This window comes from Bos grunniens, chromosome 22, assembly GCF_055505025.1.
Source record: "Bos grunniens cultivar Pamir isolate PY7600 chromosome 22, Bosgru_T2T1.0, whole genome shotgun sequence".
In the NCBI taxonomy this organism is placed as follows: domain Eukaryota; kingdom Metazoa; phylum Chordata; class Mammalia; order Artiodactyla; family Bovidae; genus Bos; species Bos grunniens.
Genome location: NC_141186.1, coordinates 16,802,284 through 16,814,767, shown reverse-complemented (window position 1 = coordinate 16,814,767; position 12,484 = coordinate 16,802,284). Strand labels below are relative to the sequence as shown.

Genomic DNA, 12,484 nt, shown 5'->3' with positions numbered 1-12,484 from the left:
AATATGACTTTATTTGGAAAGCCAGCAGACTGAGATGATGGTAGACTAATGTCTCAAAGCTACCATCTTATTGGGGTCTGGATGCCAGTTTCCTTTATAGAACAGAGAGTGGGAGAGGTGAAGAAGTAAAGTAAAAAGGCCATTATTCTGGCAAATATCTCCTGGAATGGCCAGTCCCGGGAGGGGATGTGTTAATTCCTTCCTTTCTGTAGTCATCCACAGGTAGACAGGATCCTGAACAAAGGCATTTTGGTTTAACATTCAGGCCAGAGGGACAGGGTTCTCTGAGGCAGGCTATTATGTACGGACAATATCCTTTCAGTGAACAAAACTAATGGGAAGCAAAGGTTAAAGTGAAAGAAACAGATCCAACATGGACTCAATTCTTCCCTGTAACAAGGGCAGGGTTTCTGTTGGCTTTGATCACTGATGACCAGTGCCTGGCATATAGCAGCTGCTCAGTAAGTATATATACTCAATAAGTATATGATGAATGAACACTATAAATTACATTATTAAAATGTATATTTTTAAAGTATTTTATTATATTTTAAAAAAGGCCATATTTACAGTCACAAAAAAGGCTCCTGAGAACACTTCAAGGAATATAAAAATAATCTATATTAACAAGTCTGCTATCCATACACACTGCGGAGTCACTAACTTCACTGGAAGTTTTGAAACCCCTGTAATATTGTTGGAGTTTCTGATGCAAGACTCAAAGGAGATTATGGCAGTATAGAAGGAAAAAATTAATCTGGCCAACATCCCTGTTTCCCTGTAAAGCCTCAGTTACAGGCTTTTATTTTAAAAAGGAAAAGGTTTTCCAATATTTACAGGTGACTTTAAAAGCTTTGAAATGGCAGCCTCTAACTGCAGACTGCCAGTTGCCACAGGTATGTACAGATGCGGTGTTCAGAAACTTGAGGGTCAGCCACCACCCCCACCCCCTGCCCCCAGGTACACCATTAATAGTCATGGCTCTTAATTCAGCTCTACTAAGTAGGCATGGGTAGCTCTTACTTTTATAAAAGGGGAAAAAAAGTCTCCCAACAAGGTAGGCAGTTGATCAGGATCTTTATGGCTCATTCTTTTTCCTTTCTTTTAAAAATAAATTTTCAGCACGCAACTTTTCTGACTCCTGGTAAGAAAAAGAAAAGAAAAAAAATTTAGGCTCTAATTCTTATAGGAAGAAGTGTTCTCAGAATTCATTAAGTTTAAATTTCCACTGATAAACTCTTAACGGTAAACAAGAATCTCATTGGTACGATAACCGAATTACGCTTGGACTAGCAGTGGCCAACTTTTTTTCCAAGCAGTTGAGTGATTCAATAATTAAATTTTAATTAAATAATCATTTAAAAATCAGCATGAGCCTATTTAGAACAATCAGGAGTTTACCTCAGTAAGTCTGACATTTTCCTTCTTCAACCGCACTACGTACTGGATCTTCTGATGGAGGTTTTGGTGACCCACCAACTTTCCATTCTCCTCGGCCAGACACTCCACCTGTTTCCTTAACATTTCCATCTCCTGTAGGGAAATCAATACAGGGAAGGTAAAAATGAGCTGCTTTGAATTTTTCATTTAAAATAACATTATTGCATGCCTTCCAGGAGGAGAGGGAGGGAGAAACAGAGCCCAGGCTCCCAGCTTTCGTGACCACACATCTCTACGTGCTCTGAGCAACTCTCAACTACAGGGTGCCCAATCCCAGCCAGCACCCTTATGCTGATCGGCTCTGTTCATAAAACCAACACATAAATGCACCTGGCATGTTCTCTCTTTTTCTTCTTTCAGCTCTTCGAACTTTGATCTCAGTTGTTCCTTTTCTTGGAATGCTTTAGACTCCAACATTCTGACTCGTTTGACTTCCTCAGTCATCGTCAGGTAGTCGGTCTCTTTGTTCTGAAGGGTGCTCTGGAGCTGCTCTAGGCTGTAATGGTAACTATCAAGTTATAATATTCCAAAGGGACACAAGTATAAGACAGTACTCAAATCAGACATTTGTCACCCAAGCCCAGGATTTTGATTTGAAAGTATCACTAATATTCAGTCCTCCCCTTCTGACAGAACAGGAAGATAGCAAGAGTTGCAATATAAGCTTTTTTTTTTTTAATGCTTGCTTACCCCAAACTTACATTTTTCAAAGTTCCATAATCCATTTTTTTAGACAACAAAAAGTTAGAATGCAGATTTTTAGATGTAGCCCTTGGAGGAAACTGTTACTTAAGTATTATTAGAGTCTGCAAGATTTATTCAGTGCCCCTTAGAGTAATCATTTCTGATTTCAAAAACTGGTTCTCAGACGATGGGAGAGTAGTCATTTCTTCAAGGATGTGCACATTATGCAACTATCACTTGAAAATAAACATTAAAAAGAAGGGTTACCCCAGAGATTGTCATACTGATTGAAATAAGCCAGACAGAGAAAGACCAATAACCTATGATATTGCTTATATGTGGAATCTAAAAAAATTATACAAATGAACTTACTTATAAAACAGAAACAGACTGACAGACTTGAAGAATGAACTTACAGTTACCAGGGGAAAGGGTGGCAGAGAGAAGTAGATGGGGAGTGTGGGACGGACATGTATACACCACTGTATTTAAAATAGATAACCAAGAAGGGCCTACTGTATAGCACAAGAACTCTGCTCAATATTGTGTAATAATCTAAATGGGAAAAGAATTTGAAAAAGAACAGAAACATATAACTGAATCACTTTACTGTACACTTGAAACTAACATAACATTGTTAATCAACTATACTCCAATATAAAAAAAAGTTGAAGAAAAAGTGTTCAAAAACAACTAAGTGTTCAAGAGGGAAAGGAAAAAGGATTACCAAAAAATTATACAGAATTTCACAAAACTAACTTAATCCTATAACCTTCCCAAAGAAACAAATACTTTTAATTTATTTTACAATGCATATGGAATACAACACTGATAATTTAAATGATGTAATACACAGAATATATCATTTAGAGCCAACAATTCCTGGGGCAGTGTTTTCAGACTACATTCCGTGGAACCTCAGGACAGTGTGGGTGGCACTGATGTTTTCCTAATTGACCTGGAGCTGTTCTGCATTTGTCTTAAGTACTTTGCTTTTGTTTGATGAAAAAAAAGGCTTTGTGGCATGGCAGACACTACAGTTTCCTACCCATTTAATTTTTATAAAAACTCAGTTTGGGAGAAGAAAGGCAGAGGAGAAGCACACCCAGTTCCCCAAAATTAGTAAATAATAACCGGTCTGAGCTGAGCATGGTTATCTCTATGCCACTGCCAGATATTGGTTTTTCTCAACTTGCCCTGCAGGCATGCTAATTTTGGCTAAGGCACAATCTTGAGCACTCCTCTGAGTATTTTTCCCCTGATAAAGTCCTTTTGAACCCACCACACTGCAGAGAGTTGACTCACTGGAAAAGACTCTGATGCTGGGAGGGATTGGGGGCAGGAGAAGGGGATGACAGAGGATGAGATGGCTGGATGGCACCACCAACTCGATGGACATGAGTTTGAGTGAACTCCGGGAGTTAGTGATGGACAGGGAGGCCTGGTGTGCTGTGATTCATGGGGTCGCAAAGAGTCGGACACGACTGAGCTACTGAACTGAACTGAACTGAACTGAGGCAGTTTATAAGATTACATAAGTTAAAACATGAAACTAAATGAATAAAATAAAATTATGTCCATAGAGAACATATAAAGAAACCTAAAGTCAAGACCAGAAGAATTCAGAGTATTCATCTATGGGTCTGAGAGGGCCTCAAGGTTTTAAATGAAGTTGAGAAGGAAATCTGGTCGGTTCTCATTGGTCACACTGTCCAAGAAGCGAAAACCCATCAATTGCCCCAGGGAAACTAAAGTTTTCCTGGCACTTACTTCTTTAAGATATATATATTTTTTTAATGGCTTCACACGAGGAACCCCTTTGGCAAGAGGCATTTAAGGCAAGAATTTTGTAACCACCTACTGTGTTCACATACTGTGTTCACTATTACAGAAAGCAAAGAATTTTCTTACCTTGTGGTTATAATAATTATTTCTTCCTTTAGAGGAATACTGCTTGGTATTAATAAAGAAAAGGTCAACAACAACTTGAATTACAAGAGTGTACTTACTCTCCTTTCATTTTCAGCATTTCTTCCACCAATTTATTCTATAAGAGGATTAAAGAAAGAAAAAGAAAAAATGGCTTAAGTTATTAACATTGCTAAACAAAACAATGAAAGTAACTAGTCCACTCATGGTAATAAAACCATGATAATAAAATATTATTTTATAATAATATAAAATACTGATAAATAATAAAAAAAGCAACATCCTTTTTAATATACAATCATACCTCAGTATTCATAGAAGCACTATTTACAACAGCCAATATATGGAAACAACCAAATGTCCATCATAGAGGAATGGATAAAGAAGATATGGTACATATAGACAATGGACTATTACTCAGTCATAAAAAAAGAATGAAATATTGCCATTTGCAGCAACATGGATGGACCTGCTGCTGCTGCTAAGTCGCTTCAGTCGTGTCCCACTCTGTGCGACCCCATAGACAGCAGCCCGCCAGGCTCCCCCGTCCCTGGGATTCTCCAGGCAAGAACACTGGAGTGGGTTGCCATTTCCTTCTCCAATGCGTGAAAGTGAAGTCACTCAGTCGTGTCCAACTCTTAGTGACCCCATGGACTGCAGCCCACCAGGCTCCTCAGTCCATGGGATTTTCCAGGCAAGAGTACTGGAGTGGGGTGCCATTGCCTTCTCCACTAGAGATTATCATATTAAGTGAAGTAAGTCAAACAAAGACAAGCATCTTATGGTATCACTTATAGATAGAATCTAAAAAAATGATACAAATGAGCTTATTTATGAAACAGAAACAGACTTACAGACATAGAAAACAAATTTCTGGTTACCAAAAAGGAAAGGGGGGGAGGGATAAATTAGGAATTTGGGATTAGCAGATATAGACTACTGTGTGTAAAGCAGATAAACAAAGTCTTACTGTATAGTATAGGAACTATATTCAATATCTTATAATAAAACACAATGGAAAAGAATATGAAAAAGAATACACATATAGATATAACAATCACTTTGCTGTATACCAGAAACTAACACAATACTGTAAATCAACTATACTTCAAATTAAAAAAAAAAAAATGGGAGGATATCCCTTTCCATAATCCCAAATACACACATGTACTGTGCCCTTTAATGCTTCAAATAGGATACTTGCTTCTAAATGGAGAACTCTATGTGAACAATGGGCTTACTATTTAGGCATGAAGACTACTTCACTCTCAATTTTCAACTATAGCCAAATAATGATGATAAATATCAAACTTAACAGTGGGAATACAAAAAAGACAAAATTTCAATAATAAAATGATTTCTAAAATATATAACCATGAATGCTAATTATAAAAGCATGTCTCAGACAAGGAAAACAACTATTATATTAAAAAAAAAAATCATACTTTAGCAAGTCTTTCTTTGATCACTTCTTCATTCTTCAGCTGTTGACTGTCTGAATGATTCTGTCTGCTACAGAGATTAGGAAGGGAGGATGGGAAAACACTGTCAAATTTATTCAAGAGTCAATTCCACATCTACTACACATACAACAATGCCAAGGTGTGTGGTATTTGAATGAAGGAATCTGACTGCTCCAATGAAACATCAGTTATCAAACAGGCTGACCCCTGGGCTGTAACTTTCTTCTAATCTTTCATGAAGAAGGTTCTGTATGGCTCCTCATATAAGGAACACAAGGCTATGGAGTATTTTAAATTGTGGTTTTATAAATGACCTGAAAATGTTCTGTGTTCCACGCTTAAACTAACTCTTGATAAAAGACAGTATACGATGTACAATGCTTTTCTTTAATGCGCCTGGACATGGGGGTGGAGCATATGGAAACTAGGTGAGCAGACTAGGAGCTACCTACATCAGAATCACTCAGAAGGGGAAGGTAAATCCCTAGAAGAGGACGCTTAATAAAATTACCATCTCCTTTGCTCACTAAAACTTGAAAGAACCATCTAGGAGGAACTTCCTGGTGGTCCAGTAGTTAGGAATCTGTGCTTTCAGTGCTAAAGACTCAGGTTTAGTCCAATATCACACGGCTTTCAAGCAACAGAGAGGACATAGCCCGGGTGTGGCTGCCCCTGACAAGATGCTGGGCCATTAGCAGATACAACTAGAAAGCTGCCTGAGTCAAAACCAACACATACACACACACTCACCTACCCAGACCTAAGAGAACACCCCTCTATAAAGTTCTTCCCAGAAGCTTTCTCTCCACTGGAAGCCATGAAGCAAAACCAAGGAAATTCTTTTTCTGCAGGCAGAACCTTAAGCCTTATCTTGTTGACATATCTGCTCCCCAAGCTCCAACCCCTCTTTCAGATACAAGTAGAAAGTTTAGTTCAAGTATTTATTTCACATATTTGAAATTAATTTCAACAGCTCTACAGCAATAAAAAGGTCATCAGGGTGGGCAAGATCATGATGACCTTCTCCATCTCTGGAAAACCCCCTCATTAGACCTGATGGAGAAGCAACTGATGAAGCAGCTCCTGGATCATCGAGAAACATCGCACACGCTGTGAAACCTATTCCGACCTCATTCACTCAGTGGTACCCAGGCAGGCCAAGATTCAGCCCACAGAGCTCTTGAGGCTCTTTCTTACCTGCTGTCCTTCTGTCTTTTGATATCGTCCAGTTGACCTTGCAGGAGCCAGTTTTTCTCTCTTAACTGCTCAGCCTCCAGGCGGAGGTTTTCCATTTCACACAACTGCTCCTAAAAACAGCAAATCAGGTCTTTTCAGAAAACATATGATAGTAGACATTATTCTGCTCCCCAGGCATATTAAGACAGGTATTGTGTTTTAAGTTCCCTCCACGCACTGAACACTCTTCTGCATATCACTGGATTAAAAAGGAGATGATGAGAAGCTCTTGGGGGCTGGGAATGTGATTGACTTTCATATCCCTACTGTCTTAAACATAGTCCTTTATCAATATCACACAAATCAGACTTCCCTAGTGGTCCAGTGGTTAAGACTTCCGTTGCAGGGGGCATGGGCTTTGATCCCTGATCGAGGAACAAAGATCCCACATGCCATGGGGCAACTAAGCCTGTGAGCCACCACAACTAAACATAAGGGCTCTGGAGCCTGCGTGACACAACAAGAGATCGCGTGTGCTGCAAGGAAGACCTTGTTGTGGCACCAAAACAAAAAATCACATCAAAATTAAACTTGATTTTAATGATTTAATTAAATCATTAAAATTCCTTTATGAGAAAAGATGAACAAAAGTTATCTACTTTGGTAAATATTCTATTTGATTCTATTTCATAGATTCTAATTTTTTAAAAAAACTGATGTGCCACAGCCTCAAAACACTTAACTGTATTCTAACTTGAAAATCATGAACACAACCATCCAGAAGAAATAAATACTTGTCTGTAAGGAATGTTCTTTTTTATTTTATTTATCTATTTTTGGCTGTGCTGGGTCTTCATTGCTAAGCAAGGGGTTTCTCTAGTTGCAGTGCCTGGGCTTTTCATGGTAGAAGTTTCTCTTGTTGCAGAGCATGGGCTCGAGGTCGCATGGACTCAGCAGTTGCGGTGCATGGGCTTAGCTGCTCCGCAGCATGTGGGATCTTCCCAGACCAGGGATCCAACTTGTGTCCCCTGCATTAGCAGGGGGATTCTTAACCCCTGGACTACCTACCAGGTTAAATCCTGGAGCAACCATATTGATTTACTTCTGCTTATCTATTTTTTTATTTCTTTTAACCTGACCCAATTTCTTCTAAGTACCAAGATTGTATCGATCTGGGTAATAAAAATGATCCCCTCTATCCTATTCGCATAGTAAGGTAATTTTGTTCTAAAACAAATACTCACTGCAGAGCGATGAGCTCACAGACGATCTTCTGTGGAGCATCACACCCTCCCTACCCGCTGCCCCCCACACCCACACTACACTTACCCAGGCACACCCACACTACACTTACCCAGGCACTCCTTCACACACCTTCTAGCCATAACCTCGCCCTAAACACACTCTCCCACATACAAAAACCATACCCTCCACGAGTGAGGTGAAAAACCTTAGAAGGAACTTTAAAGAAATGGCAAACAAGAGAAAAGCACTTTTTCACTATCACAGACAAAAGCAAATCTCTCTAATATACGAAGAACACCTGTAGCTCATTAAGAAAAAGTTCAACAACAGAAAAATGGATGAAGTATATATAGCTCATAGAAGCAAAAAACTAAAAGATGCTCAATCTGACTCTTAATAATAAAAGCACAAATTAAAAAATACGAGATAATGTGTTCCAGCTATTAAACCAGCAAAGATCTAAAAGCCTCACAGCACTGTCATGAGAGTAGCTGGTGCAGCCTGTATGATATGACACCATCACAAGGGGAAAAAAAAGGGACAGGGAGACTGTTTTAACACCTGGCTATACATGCATTGAAAAGCTCTCAGAAACTGACTCCACCCAGAACTTTCAGGGACAGCAAACCAGGTAGCTTGGAGTTGGGCTGAGAGGAAAACTTTTCTGCATCTTACACTTCAGTTTTGTTCCTTTTGAATTGTGGATCCTCAGTCATCATGAAAGATACTGCTTATTTTGCAACATTAAATTCATTGAAAAAAATTACCCAGTTACCTTTATCCTGAGAATCTCAGCATTTTTGACTTCTCTCTCTTCATTGAGTTTTGTTATCAGGTGTTGCAAAGAAATCTTAGAGGCTTTCCAGTCTTCTATCTCTTGTTCTTGCGTTTCCAGGAGTTTTGCCAAATGTGTTTGAAAATGTGGTGGTGTTTTAGGGCTCTAAAATAAAATCAAATTTCATCCAAATACCTGATGAAGTAGTTACAAAGATTTCATGGTAAATGTATATGTCACACATGAAGAAAATACACAGGCCACACATCGTTTGTTATCCTAATTCTTGTCCAAGTAAAACAAATAAAACACTGGTACCTTTTCATCAAAAACAAAAAAACAGAGAAGGTGTTTGTGACAATCTTTTTCTGTAAAGACAAAGCTAGTCTTAGCAATTTTCAGCTTTCATTGTTCACAAAATCGCTTATTCCTCCTGAAATGCACTCGTTTATGAAAAGTACCTGGGGATAATTGACAGCAGAATCCATCACATGTCCTAGTTGCCTCATTTTGAAGTTATATTCGTTCTTTTTCTGTTCTACTTCCTCTTTCTTTTGATTTAGCTGGGGAAAATTGAACAGGAGTTTACAGATTAGATAATAACATGGGGACATGATCCAATTAGAATAGACAATCTTCCCTGGGCATGTGGAAATGGACTTCTTATGTTATTTTTTTCATGACCTGTTTGATAATTTGAAATTTCTCTCACAAATTTATTTCCACTTTAAAAGAAACTTTCTTTTTAAGCTTCACAAGTAATCACAGGGTTATCTGAGGAAAATTACAAAATATAAAACCACAATAGCCAAAATGAGGATGGAAGTCAGCCATAACCTTTTGCCATAGTAGTCAGAACTTGCTGGCATGTGTCAAGGGTCGAGGGTGGGTAGGAGGACAGCCATGCAAGTCTGAACACAAAGAAGCAACCTGTTAAGAGCCCAGCTACACACCCTGTTAGCCTGCTTTTCTGAATGAGGAGAATTACCCAAGGTGGGGACCTCATAGCTCAACCACAATGCAGCCGTGCTTCCCCCACCCCCATGCCCATCCTGAGTAATGGTCCCCCTGCATCTCACCTCATGCTGAAGTTCCTGGATGAGGGCATCCTTCTTGGTCAGCTCCTCCTGGGCCGACTGCAGAAGCCCTGAGTGCTTTTTCGAGGCCTCGGTGAGCATGTTCAGCTGCTCAGTGGCATGAGCCAGGTCCTCACAGAGCATGTCCTTCTGTTAGGGGACAAGGCCCACGGAAGAAGACTCTCTTAATTGTGTCACTCCAATATCAATTTACAAATCATTACTATGCAGGATTTTTAAAGTGCTAGGAAAGTTTTAAGTGAAAACTTTTTTTTGGCTTGTATGCTAATCCATTATAAGATAAACCAAGCAGTTAATATTTAAGTCATCACATCTAGAGATAAATATTACAGTAAATTCATTTAAGTAGCCAGACTGAAGTCTCACTGCTCTCTGCTCCTCTCTCCCCTCACCCCCATGGAATCAAAGCTGCTCTCTCTCGCCTTGGGAGGACTCCAGGCATTGGTCTCTAGTTTACCTGCTGTCTCTCCAATAGATTCTATACATGGGAAGGTAAACAGTTATAAAGACAAGTACTCCTCAGCTAATTGTGTTAGAGTGTCACAGGCCATCAAAGTTTCCGGGGAGCAGCTTGATAGAAAATGGCAGAGATAATTAGAAGTCCCAGAGGTTGCATGCACAATTCCTACATCCACAGTGTATGTAATCTCTACCAAATTAGAGCAGCATCTGTTCCACCTAACTTTCCAAATATGCATGCATGAAAGTGAAAGTGGTACCTGCTCAGTTGTGTCCAACTCTTTGAGACCCCATGGACTGTAGTCTGCTAGACTCCTCTGTCCATGGGATTCTCCCAGGCAAGACTACTGGAGTGGTTAACCATTCCCTTCTCCAGTGGATCTTCCCAACCCAGAGATCAAACCTGGGTCTCCCACATTGCAGGTGGATTCTTTACCGTCTGAGCCACCAGGGAAGCCCTGTGCATGTATGCGTGCGTGTGTGTGTGTGTATAATAGTGTATATTACATATACATTAAACATACAATATTACATATACATCATAGTATGCACACATATACTTGATAGATCACAAGATCTCCCCATATACTTATTTTTATGACAGTAAGTTCCCTACATATGAACCTTCAAGTTGTGACCTTTCAAAGGTGTAAATGTATATTTGCATGTCCAATCATGGAAGTTAGTTCAGGTGTCTGGCACACATTGTCACAGGTGTGCATCCTCTGCAAATGGTTGTGCTTTTGTGCACTTCACTGTATACTACTGTATATAGTAGTAGCAGTACAGTATCTTTATTTCAAGCCCAGGGTGTCCAGAAGCAAGTGTAAAAGCAGGAGTGATGCTCATGTGCAACAATTACTGAAGCCCAAACACCCTAGAGCTCGGGCTCTGCAACAAGAGAAGTCACTGCAATGAGAGGCCCAAGCATCTCAACTAGAGAGTAGCCACCATTCGCCACAACTACAGAAAGCCACATGCAGCGATAAAGACACAGCACGGCCAAAAAATCTTTTTTGGACTTAAAAATGCACTCTTGAAACGGAACTCGTTCATTTGTAGGTGACTTACTGTATATAATTTTCATTGAGTGGGCTCTATTTCATCTTATGGATGTACCATTTAACCTTCCACTAAATATTTTAATTGACCTGAATTTCTCACTACTATATGCATCTTATTCTAATATCTAGATTATTTTGTGATGTGCTTAGTCACTCAGTCGTGTCCAACTCTTTTTGACCCCATGGACTGTAGCCTGCCAGGCTCCTCTGTCCATGGTGATTCTCCAGGCAAGAATACCGGAGTGGGGTGCCATGCCCCCCTCCAGATCTAGATTATTACTTTTAGGCTAAATTTCTAACTGTGCAAATTTGAAGCATATGCAAAAAATTTAAGGCTACATGTTATTACCAGATCACCTCCCAAAAGGTTGAACTTAAACTTCACCAAAAGTTCAAGTAATCCTCTTTCTCTGCATATCTTCAAGTCTTAATATTCACCAGTTATAACATCAAAAAATAATTCTTATTTCAATTTGCATTTTGCTGACTTCAGAGCGGTTCCTGGGTCACTACAGTTCTCCTTCGGGAAACTACTCCGCCTAAGCTCTTGCATCTCTAGCCACTCACAACTAACTATTCCCCTTGATGGGGATCCTCCACAAACATTCACAACTGCCATGCTTCCCTCCCTAGCAAAGTCCTGTACAAATACTATCTCCTTCTGGGAGCTCTTAGGAATTCTCCAGGCATAACTGCTTCCTTTTCTGGGATCCCAAGCCTTTTATTACCTTGTAACACATCTACCTCTTAAGTTAGACTGCATGCTTCATGGTAAATAACTGTGTTTCAATCATTCTTCTATTCCCAAATGCAAAACAAGTACAGGTTGTATGACAGGAGGGTTCAGTAAATACTCGTTGAATTTGTTTCATGGGTAGCAAGAGAACTATTTGTAAAGCAAGTGCAAAGCAGTATACATAGTGAGTTCTCATCAAGGTATACAGGACTAGCCAAAAATATTTCTGGAAGGATACACAAGGATATTGCTTTATATACTTTTAAGTTTGAACCACATGACAGTACTGCTTAATTTTAAAAAATACATTTACATCAACAACAAAACAAAATCTGTTTTAGCTAAAACACAAGAAGCCACTCTGAAGTTAATCAGCCCTTTCTTTGCTCCCTGTTGTTGCCACTACATCCAAGTAA

General features: G+C 39.4%; 1 protein-coding gene across 3 annotated transcripts in view; it reads right to left on the bottom strand.

Annotated features, from left to right (window-relative positions):
* Window positions 1-523: 523 nt before the first annotated feature.
* KIF15 (kinesin family member 15) overlaps window positions 524-12,484 on the bottom strand; it is a 56,860-nt gene continuing 44,899 nt past the window's right edge. For all 3 annotated transcript variants that reach the window (XM_086366310.1, XM_086366311.1, XM_086366312.1), the window contains exons 27-35: window positions 9,792-9,938; window positions 9,174-9,275; window positions 8,713-8,877; window positions 6,714-6,823; window positions 5,499-5,565; window positions 4,134-4,171; window positions 1,771-1,936; window positions 1,402-1,533; window positions 524-1,141 (exon numbers count right to left, since the gene is read on the bottom strand). In XM_086366310.1, the coding sequence (XP_086222436.1) occupies window positions 1,079-1,141; window positions 1,402-1,533; window positions 1,771-1,936; window positions 4,134-4,171; window positions 5,499-5,565; window positions 6,714-6,823; window positions 8,713-8,877; window positions 9,174-9,275; window positions 9,792-9,938 (990 nt within the window). In that variant the 3' untranslated portion in view covers window positions 524-1,078. The remainder of the gene's footprint in view (window positions 1,142-1,401; window positions 1,534-1,770; window positions 1,937-4,133; window positions 4,172-5,498; window positions 5,566-6,713; window positions 6,824-8,712; window positions 8,878-9,173; window positions 9,276-9,791; window positions 9,939-12,484) is intronic.